We start from the raw sequence: 20,037 nt of genomic DNA on the forward strand, positions 1-20,037 counted from the left end.
AGTATTTTAATTTGAGAGAATTCATCCAAGTATTTATAAAATTTTAAGCAGTTTCACACATGGGCAACGCAAATAAATTGCTTGATCTGATGAACTTTCAAAATGTATTTTAATCTCATTCCAAAAAGAAAGAAAATTTCTAGATACAAACACAGCTCATTCAATCACATTTAATATACATTCAGCAACTTAAAATATTATAAGGATCCAATATTTTCACCTTTTATAATCTCAATATATTATATATTTAATATATAATATATATACAATACAATACATACAGGTAGTCAGCAGGATTAAAGTATCTTTTTAAAGTCTGATCAATATTGATAAATATCTTTAGACTATTAAAAGAACTGTATTTAGGATCACAGAAAATAAAATAAAATATGGGAGTTCCAAGCCTATTAGACTGCAAATATTCATATGGCCAATCATTTTAAAAGATCCCTCAAGTTGGACAGAATATATTTTAAAATAATACTCTTGCTACTCTCAAGCAGCAGTACTTATAGATATTAAGCATGTACATCTGCTTTAAATTTAAAATAACTATGCAGCTTTTTTTACTGTAATATACAGTAGCTATTTCTTCCTTTCTGTTGGATTTTGCTATTGTTGTTTGAAAGGTTACCAACAGAAGTGACTCTAGCTCCTTTCCCTCTCCCAAAGCATGGCTCAGTTTGAAGACTGTTCTATATAGGCAGCCACTATGAGTATTAACAGTACCTTTACACCATTAAGAACAATTAATCAATAACTGGAGTCATATGAGAAGTTTCAAAGACTGCTGGAGGTTTCTGTAAACCAAGGTAATCAAAGTATTACCCCTGTAGATAGCCCTCTCACATCAGTTAATACAAGGAGTTAAAATTCCAATGCCACAGTATAGCAGTTAATAATCTACTCTGTAATTTTAAATATTATACCATTGATTCACCCTGAGAATACAGAGGAAGAATTTAAAACAAGATACTCTGATATGTTTTTTTCCTTTGTATTTGCTTTCTTCTGGTTTCCGACAGCCCTTCAAGGGCACAAGCATTTCAATTCAAAGTGTGACTTGGATATCCTTTTTTGTTAACTGAGATTCATGCCACAGTCAGATACTGGTGATAGAAAAGCCCAAAAAGGCTTGTAGAAAAGAGACAAGCAGCAATCCACCAGGTCAGAAAAGACAGAAGTCCTCGAAAAAGCAGAGGAGTGAAAATATTTTTTAAGCTGCTCAGTGCCACTGTTATTTGTGTAACAGTTACCTTCATCTTCCCATCAGCAGATGGTAATTCAGAGTAAACAGAGTTGGAGGGTAGACTATTATCCACTGGCAAGGCAGAGATAGATTCTGGATATATCCCCCAGGAATGATTACCTAGAAAATTCAAGACACAAATAAAATTTGAAGACTAATTCCAAACCCTCTAATTAAAGAAAGAAAGAAAGAAGTTTTAAAATTATACTTGAAATTAAGAACAGGAAGTTTAGTGGCATAACAAATTACTTCATGTTGAAAATAAAGTAATATAACCTTTGTACATATCCGGTAAAAAATTCATTTAACCTGATTAGACTACAAGCTGGTCTTACCAGTAAGAGTACACATAAAAATCTAATTTACTTTTAACTAACTGCACTAAAATCTGGTAAAATAATAAAAACAATTCTTTTCCTTGTATAATACATTAATCAACTACTTCTACTGGAGTGACAGGTACAAGCTCAGTAACTTCTTAGAAATCTTTTCTACCTCTAGAATATCAGAATAAATTTCTTTCTCAGAAACTATCTATGATTTCAATGTGAGAGACTATTAATAGCTTCCAGAAAGTTTTCATCATATATTTTCCTATGTTGGATAGGATATGAGTCACATAATTTATAACTGAGCTACTTCTTTATGTTTCATAGATTCCTAAAGGCCATTTATATCTATTATCAGCTCTATAGTATCTATGAAGCCCACCCAAATAATACTTTTTTAGTTCCTTTGGGCTTCTTAAACCCCCCACACTGTATTTCAAAAGGGAAATAATCAATAAAATAATGAATAGTTCTCAAATACCACCACACAGGAACTTGATAGTTTAGTGAACAGACTTATAGGAGAACTTCGTTTTTCTGCTGAGAAATCTTTATCCTATCAATATCTAAAGTAGAGCTCACTAAAGGATCCTGGATTCATGTAAGTATACAACTACCTTATAGTAACTGAAATGATCAAGCACTAACAAAATCTTTCATCACCCTCTTAAAATACAAAATAACTAAGACCAAGAGTGCTCATTCAAGTTTCTCAGTAAATACGGGAATTAATCTTTAGCAAATAATTCTTATAAGTAAAGCATAATATTGTAAAACTATATGGACCTGAAGATGACGAATCAACTTTTAAAAGTTTCCCATGTTTCTTTTTAGAACTCTCCAAGAAAATAATTTAAAGAAGCATATTTCTTTGTAGGTAACAAAACGCAGTATTAATTATAGGTAGAAAGTCAAACACATTTCCCAGTTGCCAGGGCAAGCCTACCTAGTGTTTTCAAAAGCAGAGTTGTGTGAAGCAGCATTACCAGAGGTGCCACATACTGCAGGGCAATGACACAAAGGTAATAAAAGACTCGAGCCACCTGCAACCAACAAAATTCTTAAGTATCTAACACTGGCTGACATGTTAGGAGTGAATTAAACTTTCATATAATTGTCAAAATGAACTGCTTAAGAGATAAGTAATCCCATCACGGGAAGGAAGCTAAATGTTATTAGGTCTGCACTTCATTATAAATGCACCCAAACTGACTTCTGACTTTGAAAGGCTCAGTTTGAAGATACGTTTTAAATGTGGAAATACTAAATTCCTTGAAAATAGTTAAGTGGTTAATATAAATTGGAGAAAATAATCCCTTAAATTTAAATGGTATATTCACTTATATTTCAAATATGAAACAAAATGTTAGAATCTCTAGGCAGACATCAGAAAATCAAGCTAAATAAAAGTAACAGATGAGTCATAAAACCCTCATAAATAAAAACATCAAGTCCCCAATTCTGCATGAACATATATAACTAAAATTTGAGGAAAAATCATAGAGAGAACAAAAATATGTAAGGAAAAACAATAGGAAAGTCTCTGAATCTTGATGAACACCCTGACTATTAAAGAATATGAAAAACAGAACACCCAACACCAGATTTCTAAAAAAGACATGATCGGTTATACAAATCCAATTAACTATAATGGTGGATGGACTCCTGGCCCTTTCTTTCTCTGGAATTCCCATTAAGTTAAATATTTACATTTCATGTTCAAATACTTGGAATAATGTTACATGTCACTAAAACTAGTATTTCCTACCCCATAAGTCTTGAAGGCTAGACAGTAATATATTGTCATGTCTTCCAAATCAACTGGGGGTCCCATTTAGCAATAGTAGATATACCATAGCATTGCAACCCAAACTAAAGGACTTGAAGTACTATGGCAAGAAGAGGACTTGAGACTCTTTCTTCACTTAGCACCAAAATCGGATTGCGGGCTCTTCATTATCTGTCAATTTAAGATTATGCCATTTATTTCAACGGCAGGAGTATTGTGGGCTAACATTACTATTAAGGAAAATTAAATGCTTTGTTTTCTTACAATACAGTGCTTGCTGTTCTTCACTTGACTACAGTACGAAACTTACCATTTTCTGTAGCTCAACTGTACTTATCCGCCCTGCTTCTTTCTTCATCTGATCCACACATTTCTGGGCTAAATTTAAGTAAGCTTGCAGGTGACTGCGCATCATGGCCAACCGCAAAGCACACAGCAGGATTATTAACCAGAGTCGCAGAGTATCGAATGTAGCTTCTGTCATTCTACAGATCAAAAAGTTGACATGGTGCTCTCAAAGACCAAAATACGTTAGCATGCTAGTTAAATGTGTCAGTGCTCACCATATAAAATATAGGATATCTATACTTAATTACAGTTGGAGATATAAAACAAAAGTATTCTACTACATTACAAACTTATCTATATAATAATTTGACTTGTATAATAGACCTAGATAGAAAATTGTATCATTAAGAACAGTAGTAATAGATATCTAGAAGAAAAGTGTAGAAAGTAACTGGGATCCTCTTCACTATCTACCCTCCTCCATGGAAAAAACCTGGTTGTGAAATGGAGAGAGAAGCTGGGTGCTGTTAAACTGGAGAGTAAGAAAAAGAAAGAAACTACAGGAGATTGCCTGTGGGACTATCAAGTCAACAACCCATGCCTACAGTTTTGTCTGATTATACAGATATTTGAACAGGTTATCAGTCACTCTGCTGATTTCCTGATTGGGATCACAGGAAAACCAGAGATTCTGATATATTATGAAGAAATTGGATGTCTCAGATTCCTCTCCAGCAAGTTATTTAAGCTATGTGCTCAAGCTGGCTCAGTTGGGCACAATTCCTCAAGACTAAATGAGGATTCCAGGTAGAAGAAGTACCCTTACGATATTTTTTTCAGTTGACTGACAAGGGCCCCTTAAAGGACTATAGAAAGAAAAGGTAATTTCTGATGTCCTTTGTGGTTTAATGTTTTCAAAAGGCCAGGGTTTCTCCTTTGATAAAAGGTAACACTGTGAGTAATTTGAAAGTAACACCTAGACCATGCTCCCTATCTGTTCTAAACTCTAGCACACATCAGGCACTTAATACAGAACAGCTGAAATGTATGAACTTACTTTTAAATAAACATGTTGTAAATCTGTCAAGTTAAAATTACCATTAAGACTTACTTGTGTGTGTGTGTGGGGGGGGGACACATTCTAACCTCAATGAATGCTTCCCTAGTTCAAAGAGAATTCTTAAAAAAAAAAAAAAAAAAAAAAAAAAAGTCCTGGTCATCACTGATTATATTCTGGAAGACAGATATGTACCAGGCTCTAAAAGAAATACATAATATAAAATGTATATTGTGGAGTCAATGACTTGTCAAGGTTTTCTATTTTAATTCTGATGAGGCAGAGCCATGAAAGAAATATGGATTAAGCATTTACTTCCAGCTGGTTCCAGTACACACATTCTTTCATTTAATTCCGATGATAACTCTGAGGTAGATACTATTATCTTCATTTTCCAAATGGGGAAACAGAGGCTCGGTGAAGTTAATCTCCCTCAAGTGACAGTTTTAATAACAGGCGTTCAAACCAGCTTTTTCTCAATCTTTCTATTACTCTAACATAGCTCTATAAGGCTAATGAGGTAATATGTTAAGTACAGTTATTAGTATCTTTTAATAAACTGTTTGTGTTTCCTTACATCTTCTTTTGTTAAAAGGGGAATTATGACCTGTATTAGATAATAATGTTACGGCATTTTTTTGGATAAGCATGATGATAATATTATGTCAGAAAATGTCCTTATTTCTTAGACGTACATACTCATGTACTTAGGGGTAAAAATGTTAAGACCTCTACTTCACTTGAAAAATTACTTCATCAAAAAAACAAAACAGGGGCGCCTAGGTGGCTCAGTGGGTTAAAGTTTCTGCCTTCGGCTCAGGTCATAGTCCCAGGGTTCTGCTTCACCCTTCCTCTCTCTCTCTCTGCCTACTTGTGGTCTCTGTCTGTTAAAATGATTTTTTAAAAAATCTTTAAAACAAAACAAAAAAGGGGTAAAGCAAATATGGAATATATTAATATCCCTTACAGGGGTTGAATGAGTTTCCATTTATACTACTTATTTTATCCTCTTAATTTTCACAGTTAAGAAAAAAAGAACTGAAGAAACTATCTTAAAAATAGGGCCAAGACATAAAAATGTCAGGTAACAACTGGGTTAAGCGAGAAGGCAGAAAAACTTAGAAGTATACAAGATAACTGTTAATGTATATTAACATTCATTCATTAATGAAGATCATAAAAAAGTTAAATGATGATTTGTAGCTTGTTTTAGAACACAACTTTTAGCATTTCTATTAATGTTTTAAAAATACAGTATTCTAGTGTTATCATTAAAAAACTTAAATTACAGTATATACCACTTTGGAAAACAGTTTTGATTCTATAAGGAATCAAAAATTAGCCCTCAAATACCCATACTTACAAAGGGACACTTTCTTTACCCAATGGTGGGTTCATAATGTAGTCTTTGGTGATTGGTTTTACCCAGAGCAGAACCATAAATAAAGGAGCCAAGAAGTTGATATGAAGTAATGTTCTGAAAGTATGTAAGAAATAAATATAAAAACCCAGGAACAAAATACACTAATAAACTACAGATACTTGGAAATTACAAAATGAAGGTAGAAACTTATTTTCAGTATTCTGTATTAAGGTACTACTATCATCATTATTTTCTATTTATTGTTATCACTCAACACGGATTTGAGCCCTTGCAAAACTACCTCATTATCTGAATTTTTCAAATGAGAACATTTAGATTCAGGAAAGTTAAATGACTTGTTCATGGCAATATTACAGGTTAAAGGCAAATGTAGCACTAAAATCTAAATCTGTTCAGTTCTATCCTAGTGTTCTTTAACAATCCCCTACTATATCCCTGATTCAATACACAGGTATTTAAATGACTAACTTTACACAGTCAATGAATCCAATAGATTTTCAGTATAGAGGCATCATCTTTTGACACTTTTTCAGCACAAGCTAAAACAAAGTGCCTCCTTATTATTTACAAGTGAGAGAGCCAGTGACTAGCAAGGTCCTTAATACTAGAAGGCTTAAGGCACATGGAACCTACCACAACAACTTACAATTAAGGAAATTTTCAATATGCAATGATCATGTATAATGTTTTAATACACTGTTAAAATCATAAATGATTCATATATTTTAATTTCTTCATGAAGTATTATGAAGTTAAATTCCCTATTCTACACATACCAAGAAAATTTACATTACTCCAGAAAGGCAATATACCTAATACACCAAAAGGTTTTAGGTATGAGCTATAATTTTATTGTTAATTATTGTACCAAGTTTGTATCATACAAAGACAGATGACTGTAAAGACTATTCTTATTTCAGAAAAAAGGCAAATTCTTCTATTTTATTACCATGTCCTGTTTTCAGAATTAACCAGTGAAGGGCTGAACTGGAAGGTTTTAAATACACAACACATGCACACACACACACATTTCAAAATCTTCACTACAGTGAAAATGACAATGATCTATATAAGGAAAACAGGGCAATGATCTATGTGAGGAAAACAGGGCTGCGTCAGAACACCTCACAGACAAAGGTGGAACTTCGGTTCTAAGCTCTGGCATTTAAACAAGTACTAGTGCCTAGACACAGGGCTGAGGAGAACGCTGTTCTTTGTGCCAGTCATGCTATTCTCACACCAGAACAAGGTTGCCCACACTCCTGTTATCATGGCAGAGCGCTGTAACACAATCGGGGGCTGCAATGAATTGAAAATAAAGCTCCAAACCCCAAAGGGGGGGAAAAACCCTTAAAAAGAAGCTACATTTTACTGAAAGGGAAAGTAAGATGTGCCCCCTCCCAATCATAAACCACCACTAAATGCTTTAAATGTTTTTATAAAGTGATCCTTTCATCCCCCAGCCTGGGTAAACCACCGGGTGCGGGGAAGAAAGCAGCAGTATTAGGTATGCAGTGTTGCTAGGGAACACTCTAGTATCAAGGAGCAGCCCACAGCGGTTTCAGTAGCTGGTGAAGGGCTCCCCTCCACCCACCCTTTCAGCTTATTTAAATCCTAACACTGGGGTTAGTGGACTGAAGTGTATGTGTAGGGAGGAGGGGGAGAACCCGGTTTTGTTTTTAAAAGAAGCCATTAGAGAGATAGATGGATGTTGGGAGAAAGGCAGGATGCAGCCAACAGCATGCTGAGTAAAAGGAGGGGAAAAAAGAGGAATGAAGAAGTGGGTACTGGGAGGTGAGAACAGGTAAACACGTGTGCGCACAGACAAGTGTGCGTGTGCACAGACACCTGCACTCATGTGCGCGCACGCACACACACACACACTCACAGACAAAATATGTACAAAAATGGAGGTTAAGGAAAAAACAAAAAATATTCAAAATTAAAATAAAGGAAAATGACATACGTAAGAGAGAAGAATGTGAAAAGACTACAAAATCAGCATCATTAAATACAGTTTTAAGGGCAGAAATGTTAAGAAAAATGATCAGAGAAACTCAGAGTATATACATATATCAAAATGGAATGTTCTCAATTTGGGAGTCTACTGCAATACATAAAGACAAGATGGAAATTTGTGTCTGGATATGAACTGAAAGATATAAACCTGCCATTCTGCCAAGGTGTCTAACATCAACAAAAAACATCTGTAACAACCATGAAAAATAGAGTAAATGGGCTTTGAACTTTATGTAGAGATTCAAATATGATTTCTCCATTTGAGAACTGAAATAGAATCTGGCAGTTAAAAGTAATCTATGGCATTTAATACTGTAGAGTATCAGCAATCCCCAAATAAAATATTGTTTTAAGTCTCATAAGCCAATCAGTAATACAGGAAAAACACAAATTTATGTAGAGTTAACTTTCAAAACACTTTTAAGTAAAAATTAAGATTTACATAAAATTTAAATATGTTAATGAAAATATTCTGATTTAAGTGAATTACCATAGATCCTCAGTTCAGTTGTAGAGATTATGGTATCATAAACACTGACTTCTAACAAATACTGATATTTCCTTTTTTTAACAAGTAAAAAAGAAATCTAGTAATTGTTATGTTTTTAGTCATAGGACTTAAAATTTAGAAGTGAATAAAAGAAATCTGCTTAAAAAAAAAAAGAAACCTGCTTATAGAAGTAGTGTGACATCAAATGGTTATTTATTAATTTTCAATACAATAATTTATGATTTCATTACAATAATATACCTTCATTAAGATGGAAAACATATATTTATCTGCATGTGCTTATGTACATTTTCCGCTTACTGTGTAATTTTTTCTGTTGCCAAATTCAGGGCATCCAGATGCATTTGAGCCAGTCGTAATCCAGGAAATGTCAAAAAAGCCCCAATGAGTGAACAGAAAATAGCCAGGAAAAATTTGAAAGTAAGTTTTGAAACAGGACCCCTAAATAAAATTAAAAAAAAAAAAAGGTAGTAAGTTCTGTAACTTTCTAGGGATTTCCTTTCTTCTAATTACTTTACAAACCACAATTCATAGTAACAAAAACTAAATAAACTTTTACAAAAAAAGACTATTCAGACTCAATTACCTACAATGGATTTTGGTGAACTAGCATCTCTAGCCACACTGATAACAACACAATCTGCATATTCAACACAGAATTTGATATATGACTCAGATATATGGCTATTTAATCTCTGGCGGCATAGAAATTAAATCAAATAAGAGCAAATCCAAATAAGAATTCTATCAAACATATTAACTTTATACATATGTAAACATTAGAAGTGAGGATATTTCTGAAAGTCCTGAAAAAAGAACTCTTTTCAAGGATTAAAAATACAAAGCCACTTAAAGTAAATGTATTACAAAAAAATGAAAAAATTTAAACTTCAGTGATACTTAGTATTTTTAAAAACTTACTGAGATTCTAAACCTTGCTTTTCAAGAAACTGCATCGCACTATCTGAAAAATTTGTAAACCCTGCAGGGGAAAAAAAAAATTATTCTTAATATAGACTCTTTCTTAGGAAATAAAATGTTAGGAAACAGAACATCTTAAATCGTGAAGTGACTAGTTTAGGCTCTTTCATGTGCTAATTAGTATGCCATAATGCAATAAAATTTGGTTATTAGCAGGAACAGTCTTTGAAAACATCCCTTTGATATTTGTACATTCCATAAGTGTGCATAAAATTTGCATCAAAATTTGCATCTTTATCTATGTGAATAAACTTCAGCACTGCAGAAACTTAAATTTAACTTTAAGGAAAAAATGAGGGGACAGCATTTTGGAAAAAGCTAACAAAAAATTTAGCTAAAACAAACAAAAAAAGAAAATTAAGGATAATAAAGGTTAATTATTTAGAAGATTACTGTACATCTCAAATCTAATTTTAAAAACATCAAATATAAAACATAATTAAATGAAGTAAAAAATATTAACACCTGATAAAGCAAAACTGATTTTTAAACTTGTATGAAATGATTACCTGTTTCGAGTCCAAATTCCAGATAATTCTCTGTTACAATCAAGACGGCCATTGCTTTCACAAAGAAAAAAAATCCAAAGGTAACACAGACTGATCTCTCACCACCATCTTCTACTTTAAAATAGTGTGTAGTTAATGAAAATAGAACTTTGCTGCAGAAGATAAAGTTCAGGAAAAACCGCAGGTAACTTTGTGGGAGTTAAACAGAATCATCTTTACAGGACTTAAACTCCAATAACATCTGACTACAACATTTATTTTGATTCTACAACATGCTTATCTACAAGGTGCCCTTTGGAAGGAAGTGAAAAACTAATGAAAATCTGATTAGTCTTTCAGGAAATAGGACATAAAAACAAAGCAAATTTTAGTGAAGTTTGTAACATTTTAAAATTAATGAAAAGTGCACATATACATGTTAAGCTGTAACTAGGGACAGAATATATTTGTTTTATCAGATTCAAGTTTTATCAGGAGATTATTATAATAAACTTATGAAATAGGTTCTCAGTGACATGAAAAGCCAAAGTAGAGGTTATTTTAGGGAACCTACCTTTTCTTTGGCATGTTTTTTGAGTAAATTGCATTTAGAATTAAACACACAAACAAACATCACAGCAATCATCAGTAAATCACCCAATAATTCAAAATATGAGAATTATTAATGGTCACTGATAAGCTGGTATCATCATTTCACAGATTGCCATTAAACAAAACACCTAGAGAAAATAAGGTCCAGCTGAGTACTCAAAAACAGCCAAAGGTCCAACATGCTCAGTTATTTTAAAAAAAAAAAGTTTTTATGTAAAAATATTAGATTTTTTATCTGAACTCCCCACTCCTCCAACTAAGTAATCAAATGAATATCAAACCAGTGGATGATGCAAAGCTAGAATCCAGATTTCCATTATATCAAATTGTTATTAAAAGCATAAACCTGCCAAACAAACTAATGAGGTACTTGCCAAAAAAAAAAAAAAAAATCTAGAAAAGCAACTTTCACATCAACTCCATGTCAAGCATGGAAAAGAGTAATAGCTGTCATTTAGTACTTGCAAGTGCTAGGCATTACTAATTAATTTCATCCTCCCATTAGGCAACTATTACCATTACTTTTTTAAAAACTGTGGCACAGAAAAGTAACTTGTCCAAAAGCACACAACTTACTTAGAGGAAGTAAGGATTTAAATCTAGGCAGTCTAGATCCAGAATGTTCACTTAATACTGCCTATTCTAAACTGTACATAGCACCTAAGTCATGTGGTAGTTTAGCAGTAACACAAGAAACCTAAAAACAGAGCTGCCATGAAAGATGTGTACAGTTCAAACATTCTCATGATCAGAAGAATCCTTCACGGAAAGCTGGGAAAGGATAAGAACTCTCACCCTTGCTGCTCAAAAAGCTGTTCTTTTTTGCCCTATTTAAAAATGGGTTAATAGGGCGCCTGGGTGGCTCAGTGGGTTAAGCCGCTGCCTTCGGCTCAGGTCATGATCTCGGGGTCCTGGGATCGAGTCCCGCATCGGGCTCTCTGCTCGGCAGGGAGCCTGCTTCCTTCTCTCTCTCTGCCTGCCTCTCCATCTACTTGTGATTTCTCTCTGTCAAATAAATAAATAAAATCTTTACAAAAAAAAAAGGGTTAATAAACTTATTGCCGGGCGCCTGGATGGCTCAGTGGATTAAGCCGCTGCCTTCGGCTCAGGTCATGATCTCAGGGTCCTGGGATCGAGTCCCGCATCGGGCTCTCTGCTCAGCGGGGAGCCTGCTTCCTCCTCTCTCTCTCTCTGCCTACTTGTGATCTCTCTCTGCCAAATAAATAAATAAAATCTTAAAAAAAAAAAATAAACTTATTGCCCATTCTATTTTTTTAATACAATTTAGCATACTGGATAGAAATGTAGTGTCCCAACTGCTCTAGTTAAGGTCACCTATCCAAAAGTAAGACAACTTAAAGGTAATAAAGATAGATGACTTTTGGGCATTTTTCAAATGGAACTTGAAATAAATTTCTATTGGAATGTAAAGTCCATTAAATCAAGAATTCTTCTCTCTTGTTCACTGCTGTAGTTAAAGTTCCAAGAAAAATGCCCAGCACATAGTAGGTACTCAAAACAAACAGTGAATGAATTTTGCCACAGAAATGTTTTTACATGGCAGCTTAGGTAAGTAGAAATAGTATTAATTCTATGCTGCAAGGGTAAATAGATCTTTTGAAAATGATATCAAAAAAAACACTTTTTTCCTGGGACAATATACTCAAAGTAAAAACAAACAAAACAAAACAAAAAAACCCACTCAAGGTAGAAAAAGTTTTAGTCTAAAGATGTTTTTATTATTGGTAATAACAAAAATATAAATTATTTATCACCCATGGTTATAAATTTAAAGGACTGCCTCAGTTTTATAAAGGGTATGGCGTTGTTTTTAAGGCTTACTTAGCGGGTAGTTTCCCCTTTAAAATGTTAAAAAAAAAAAAAAAGGTAGTACAGGAATAGCTCATCTTTACTCACTTATTTCAGATGAACCAGGCCCCCAGAACAGTATGTGCTGGGTATTTTATTAACGCCCTTTACTCGGTTCATTTTTCAGTGAGTAGCATCCCCTCCCTGCCTTTCACTGTTCTCATCTCTTCATGTTACTGCAATACCAGATAACCTCCTTTTCACATAAATCTCTCTTCTTTTTCTTAAATACCATGATGCAAGTTAAATACTTTCTCTAATCTGTTTTCCTAATTACTTATTCGTAATAGCGCTATTTTCTTTGGACAACTATGGTCTTGTATACTATGTTACAGACAAAATGAACTTTCATTGCCTAATATTGCTGGGGGAGATGCCATTTATAGCATTATTTCTTTAAAAAGGTATTATTTTATTTCTAAGCATTTTAGAATACAGTCTACAAATTAGTTTGGAGATACTACCTACAAATCACTGTATAAGAAACTGATTTCAAGTAATATATTTCTTCATAGATTGTAATATTTTTATGTTATATTCTATAAATACCCAATTTGCTTCTAAGATAAGACAAAACCAGATATTGAAAAGCTAAATGATAACCCCTGAACTTCTTATATAAAAGACTTCTGCATGTTTTCATATTTACTATAGTGAAAACCTGCTTTAGGGTATTGTAAAACCAGAATACACATACAGAACTTCAGCATACAACTTCTGAAGTCATTTACCAGGTATGTTAAATGTCTTCTTATATCCACCATAACTCAAGTTAAATATATACTGTTTAAGTATCTGAACTAATTACTTCTTTAATGTTATAAAAAAATAAGACTAATAAATAAGAAAATGCCATTAGTTTAGTTATTACCCTCAGCAAATATTCAGTATTCTATCACCAAGTTATCTTGCTCAATTTAAGTCTGTGGTACTCTAGTTACAGAACAGAGAAATCTGAAACTCAACTGAAGTGAAAAAGCTAACCCACATAATAATAGATGTCAGTTTCTATGATATTGAGCACTAAGGGGAAAGGGGAAGCTAAATTGTTTTTATAAATCCTCAAGTCTTATAAATCTGAAAAACCAACAATCTCTGCAATTTACAGTAAGAATTTCAAGAGTGATATTTACATTGTTCTTATTTTGCAGTGCCATATTTTGTGACAGTCCATGTGTTATCCCTTCACAATTCTTTCTGAAATCAGCCAACATTATTGTACAAGTTCTCCCTAACATATTTGTCAATCTTCTTCCTATCTGGGCTAACAGCTACTAAATCATTTACAAGCAATAAGAGTATATCACACCATTGCAAAAGTTAGCAGGACTTTGTAATATTCAGCTTAAGCAGGATTGTTAAAATGATAGTATGTCAATTTCAATTAAAATGATTAATGAGAGATTAACAAAGCATATTTAGGTTCCACATCATTCTAAGATGTAATATGAATTATTCTTTAACTGTTTTACAACTTAATCACTGCATATATCCTATCATTATATTTTTCTCAGAAAGTAAGAATATTTTGATTTTAGAGTTTTTGCATTTATGCTCTCACATCAAAGACAAACACTAGTAGTCTACAGCTGCTTAAAGTATAAAGACTTTCCAAAGGTTGGGGGGGGAATGGTTAAGACTATATACACCACACAGGGCCCTGACAGTAATCAAGAGTTTCCAGCAAGGGATCTGCCCTGCCATCAACATAGACCTGTTCCATTAAACTGGGTGAAAATACATTGCTTGTAGTGAAAGATACTTCTGAGAGGGGTTGCATTTGCATACAGAGAAAAAAGCTACCAAGTATTAACCTAAACCACCATGCATAATCTAAGCTTGTGGGACCATTTTCTAATTAACAAAAGTAAAAACACACTGTAGCTTAAATTTACATTATGATTCAGTTTCCAGTAGTTTACTTTTTAAAAACTACAAAATTAAGACCTCTCTGTTTAAAACTTCCAAACATCTACTCAGAGAAGAAAAGTATTACACACATAAGCTCCTATTATATAATTATTCTTTTTTTTTTTCTAAGATTTTATTTATTTGACACAGAGAGAGAGATCACAAGTAGGCAGAGAGGCAGACGGGGGCGGGGGCGGTGTTGGAGGGGAGGGGAAGCAGGCTCGCTGTTGAGCAGAGAGCCCAATGCGGGACTCGATCCCAGGATCCTGAGACCATGACCTGAGCCGAAGGCAGAGGCTTAACCCTCTGAGCCACCCAGGTGCCCCTATACAATTATTCTTAAAATAATGCATTAATAAAAGCATAACCTCATTATATCTATGATTAAGTGATATCAATCACTTTATTAAGAGCTGAAACCAGGTTAAGTGTTAACATTATGAAAGCAATTAAAAAAATATCCGACTTTTTCAATAAATAGGACTACTAAAGCTTTTCCCCATGCAAATCACTGTTTTTCTTATAATGAAGCAGAGAATCTATCTCTGAGTACCAAGTTTTCTAAGAAAGCAAGTTAGAACAATTTTACAAGTCTTTTAAACTTCATCTTAACTTTCAGCATTAAAGGAGTGAAACACAAAACAATGTTTAAGATTGATGATGAAATTCTAGAATACGGATGCTCCAATTTTTCCCTCTAGGATAATCTGAATCCTATGTTCCTTACTCATTTAAGTCTTCTCTAAAACTTAAAAATAAAAGAAACAACATTGGTGGTTCATTTTACTATATCAAACACAATACATTCACCTCTTTCTTGGCATTATACACTGGGAAAGAATAAGGAAAATGGAGTAAGATTAAAAGCAAAATACAACCCATACCTCCCCCAAATCACAACTGAACTGCTTTTGAGAGCTACCTATGCTCTCTCTCATTGGCTGAGGGCCCTAAGCCCAGGCTGGAAAAACACTGCTTCATTTTTACTGAAAATGGATACAAGAATCTAGAGACAATTTCCAACTCCTTCACTTACAATGAAAAGCAAAACAAAATCTTAGCCAAAAGTGCTATGAAATGACCAAAATGAAATTTCTCAAATATTACACCCACCTCAATACTTTGTTACCATAGAATAATTAAATTACAAAATATGTCAACACTCAAGGGAAGAAAGTAACAAAATTAGATGCAATGTAATCCAGACAGGAAGCATAATGTTCCTTGTATCACTTCTACCTTAATATATTAACCACAAACACCTAAAACTGTTATAACCTCCACACCCTCAATTCATATTGAATATTGGATGAATCTTGAAACCAAGTTTCTATTGAATCCCATATGAGAACAAAACCTTCCCATAACCCATAGTGTAAAATACACATACAATATTCTGAAATGTAATATTGTGATCTGGCTACATCCATATGTTCAAGCTTTCATTCAACAGTCCCCAAGCCTCTACTTAAATCAGAATGGTGTGTTAACATTTTCTAAAGGTAACAGCTATACTGTCTTGGATCACAACCTATTATCTGAACTACTTTATTCCCTTCTACCTACTCAAAAACAGAAGCTCTATATCCTTTGTAAAGCTTACCATTAACTCTCCAGCCCATTGTCTCTCTCTTCTGAACTTACAGCATCACTATTCAAATTCACCTGCTATGTTTATCAGATGCTATCTTTTAGGCTCCACGCCAGCATGGAGCCCAATGCAGGGCTTGAACTCATGACCCTGAGATCAAGACCTGAACTGATCGAAGAGTTGGATGCTTAAGTGACTGAGCCAGCCAGGCGCCCCATCATATGCTATTCTGAACTATAGTGTAACACAGATGGAAAGAAAGCATTCTCTAGATCTAGGCTGCCTGCTTGAATCTTGGTTCTACTCTTACTATGTGATCCTCCAAGTAAAAGTTAATTAACCACTCTGTGTCTCCAATTTCTTCATTTGTAAAATACAACTAATACATCTAAAACCGCAGAGGGCTGTTCTGAATATTAAAGATTTCTTTGTAGTTTTTAGCAATAATGATGCTTTCTATATAATGGAATGAAATAATGAACTTCAGTACCAAAAAGTTGTATGAGATTGTATACAAGGACAAATAGATTATACAATAATTAAAAAAAAAATAAGTTAATTTTACTTCATATACAATTCCCAGTTATATTTCAATCTTTCAACCTTTTTTGTGAAAATCTAATCTAGGAGGTATAATATTCTACATAACAGCAGTGTCATGTCAGGCTGAAGAGAGAGGAAGGGAGCTGACTTCTATGTGAGTAGAAACTGGATGCCCAACTCTCCACTCCCTGTGCAGTCATATAACAAACTTCACTGTGACTCCAGCAGAAGATGAAGATTTAGCCTCTGAAGAAACTGATTCTGAAGTACACAATTTACATTAAGGCAACTGTACTGAAATCAGAATAAATGAAAGCCTACATACTCAAAGGTGTTCTCTCACCTTCAGAACATGTGCAGCAGGCTCACACCCTCAGGTGAGGAGAACAGACTCTATTCTAGTGAAACCAAAAGGCCCCAAAGAAAAGACCAACAGATAATGACATTACAGTCTACCCAGAACAAAACTAACTTCAGCATTAACAAGTTTTATCTCCATGAAAGCTAACCAAGCCCTATTTACACAGTTTCCAACTCACTTGTAGTGTCTGACTCCTAACCATGAAAGAAAAGCAAGGAATCTACAGACATTAAAGCAGGGATCAGAAAACTTTCTGTTAAGGAACAGACTGTAAATATTTTAGGCTTTGTGGATCATCAACAGTCTCTGCAGCATATTCTTCTGTTTTTTAATCATTTTTAAACAACCTTTAAAAATGTTAAAAAGCATTCTCAGCTCAAGAGCTATACAAAAACGCGATGCAACTCAGAAGCAGTAGGCCAGTTTACCAATCTCTGTATTAGAGGATAGCACCTTATGTAAAAGAGAAAAAAACAGCGTTGGGGAAAAAGTAACTTGGAGAAAAGAAAGATGAAAAAGGCAACAGAGTGAAAATTTTTTACATGTATGTTTTTATACACAGATATCTACATATGAGATGTATCTGTATTTCATAAAATTATTTCATTAGGCTAAACAAAAATCAATAGAACAGGCAAAATCATTTTTTTAAAAGATTTTATTTATTTGACAGAGAGAGACAGAACAAGAGAGGGAACACAAGAATGGGGTGTGGGAGAGGAAGAAGCAGGCTTTCCACTGAGCAGGGAACCAGATCTAGGGCTTGATCCCAGCGCCCTGGGATCATGACCTGAGCCAAAAGCAAACGATTAATGACTGAGCCACTCAGGTGCCCCACAAAATTTTTTAAAGATTTTATTTATTTGAGAGAGTGAGTAAGACAAGAGCGAGTGAGCACGAGACAGGGTAGGGACAGAGAAGCAAACTCCCCGCTGAGCAGGGAGCCTGACGTGGGACTCAATCCCAGGACTCTGGGATCATGACCTGAGCCTAAGGCAGATGCTTAACTGACTGAGCCACTTAGGCGCCCTAGGCAAAATAAATTTTAAAAAATAGGTTTCAAAGATAAAGTTGAGGCAAAGTTCCATCAAGCATAAACTATGACAAAATGAGAGGATCAATCTAGGAGGTATAGTATCTGACTGAAAGAGAACAGGGAGTGGGGAGATTACAAAAGGGAATAAGTTATCAAAGACAACATAAAAGATATTTCCAAAATCAAAGTTTCTAAATTAAAATAGCCTACCAGAAGCCCAGCACAAAGAATAAAAAAAAAAAAAAAAAAAAAAAAAAAGATTTCCAACAGGTATACGATTATGAATCTTCAGAAACCAGTCAGAGAATACTGTAAAAACTTCCTGAGAAGAAAAATAAAACAAATCACATGCAAGATTACATATCATGACACTGTACTTAACAGTAAAGTCTGAGGTTGAGACCAATGAAACTTCTTCAGAATTATGAAGAAAAATATCAACGACCTGTAATTCTATATCCAGGTTAACCAGAATACAGAATTAAGACACTTTGCAGACTGCAGTCTAAAACTAGTGACCGTGAATGCACACCACGTCATCAGAAAGCCCACCAAAACATTTGAACAAACCAAGAAAGAGAAAAACACTGAATTCTGGAAACGGGAAATTAAACTTAGGAGAAAGGCAAAGAAAACGCCAAGATAACAAAAGTATGTCCCAGAATCATGGCTGTCTGGCAGGCCTGAGGCCAATCCTCCAGCTAGAAGCTAGAGAATGAAGTCTTTAGGAAGGGTATCTCCACAGGGAAGGGGAAACGTGTGGGAACTAATACAAGTTATAAGCGACTTTGTGGAAAACAATACTGAGAAGTTAGTGGAATTAATAAGAAATACAAACAAAAATAAGTAAATTTTTAAAAGTAATGAACAAAATTACACAAGAAGCTACAATACTTTTTAATGCTCAGATATGAGTACTATTTACATAGGTGTAATAATTACTGGCTATTGAAACTTTTCAGTAAAATTGTGAAGTAATTAACATAAAGGAAAGGAAGCAGAGAGGCTGGCATAATTTAAGGAAAATCCTCACCTATCAGAACTGTTGAATTAACAGTTAGTAGTACTAGCATTACATTTAGAAACACAAAGATCTTTAAAAGCCAAAATAACCAGCTAAAACACGAACAGAAGTGGCAAGGGGTATCAGAGAGTGGACTTAGTTTTCAAGACAACGTATTAAATACTTTTGTCTATATAACCTATGTGTACACATTGTTTGACAAACATTAACATATGAAGAAATTCAAACTAGGCTTTAATAAAGTCTTGATCTACAACATACCCCCCCACCAATGCCAGAAAAAAAGGAGTTTAAAAGAACCTAAATAACTATGAATTTACAGCATAAAGCACATATGTTTGCTTTCCCACCTTTTCAATCTCATGCACTGAAATTATTTCCACATCCTATTAAAATATAGTGAAATGTTAATGGTAATTAGTATTAACCAACTGTTAGAAATGCTTCAATGCCATGAAACTGTTATGATTTCAATCCTATTTAATCATCTACTGGCAAAAGCCTGATGTATACACAACCCAGAAGAGAACAGAACAAACATTTAACTATTTTATAAACAAGTAAACGGGCAGCTTTTCCAAGAGTTCTACTCTTTCTCCAAAAGAGAAAGAGCCTGGGTGGCTCAGTCGGTTAAGCATCTGCCTTCAACTCAGGTCATGATCCCAAGGTGCTGGGACGGAGCCGCATGGGGCTCCCCGCTTGGCGCAAAGCCTGCTTCTCCCTCTCCCATTCCCACTGCTTGTGTTCCCTCTCTCGCTGTGCCCCTGTCAATAAATAAAACCTTAAAAAGAAAGAAATAAAGAACGAAAGAAAGAAGAAAAAGAAAGGAAAGGAAAAAGAACAGTATCTGTGTATTTTCCAGCAATAACCCCAGTGCCTGAAAGTTTATTCCTGGCCAAAAGAATTATGCAAAGATCTGCTGAACCAACTGAAGTCTATCATGGGATTTTATTTTGTAGACTCTTCACCATGTTTCAACTCAAAACTCATCTGCT

The 20,037-nt window shown here is 34.2% G+C and overlaps 1 protein-coding gene across 7 annotated transcripts in view; it reads right to left on the reverse strand.

The window, feature by feature from the left end:
• Positions 1-252: 252 nt before the first annotated feature.
• The window catches only part of TMEM161B (transmembrane protein 161B), a 67,145-nt gene continuing 47,360 nt past the window's right edge, over positions 253-20,037 (reverse strand). For 5 of the 7 annotated variants that reach the window (XM_059418205.1, XM_059418206.1, XM_059418202.1 and 2 more), the window contains 7 exons: positions 10,117-10,268; positions 9,548-9,608; positions 8,927-9,067; positions 6,076-6,189; positions 3,678-3,852; positions 2,525-2,621; positions 253-1,369 (listed from right to left, as the gene is read on the reverse strand). In XM_059418205.1, the coding sequence (XP_059274188.1) occupies positions 1,092-1,369; positions 2,525-2,621; positions 3,678-3,852; positions 6,076-6,189; positions 8,927-9,067; positions 9,548-9,608; positions 10,117-10,268 (1,018 nt within the window). In that variant the 3' untranslated portion in view covers positions 253-1,091. The remainder of the gene's footprint in view (positions 1,370-2,524; positions 2,622-3,677; positions 3,853-6,075; positions 6,190-8,926; positions 9,068-9,547; positions 9,609-10,116; positions 10,269-20,037) is intronic. The other 2 variants (XM_059418207.1, XM_059418203.1) reach the window with 2 other exon arrangements.

Source organism: Mustela nigripes, chromosome 12, assembly GCF_022355385.1.
Source record: "Mustela nigripes isolate SB6536 chromosome 12, MUSNIG.SB6536, whole genome shotgun sequence".
NCBI classification, from domain to species: domain Eukaryota; kingdom Metazoa; phylum Chordata; class Mammalia; order Carnivora; family Mustelidae; genus Mustela; species Mustela nigripes.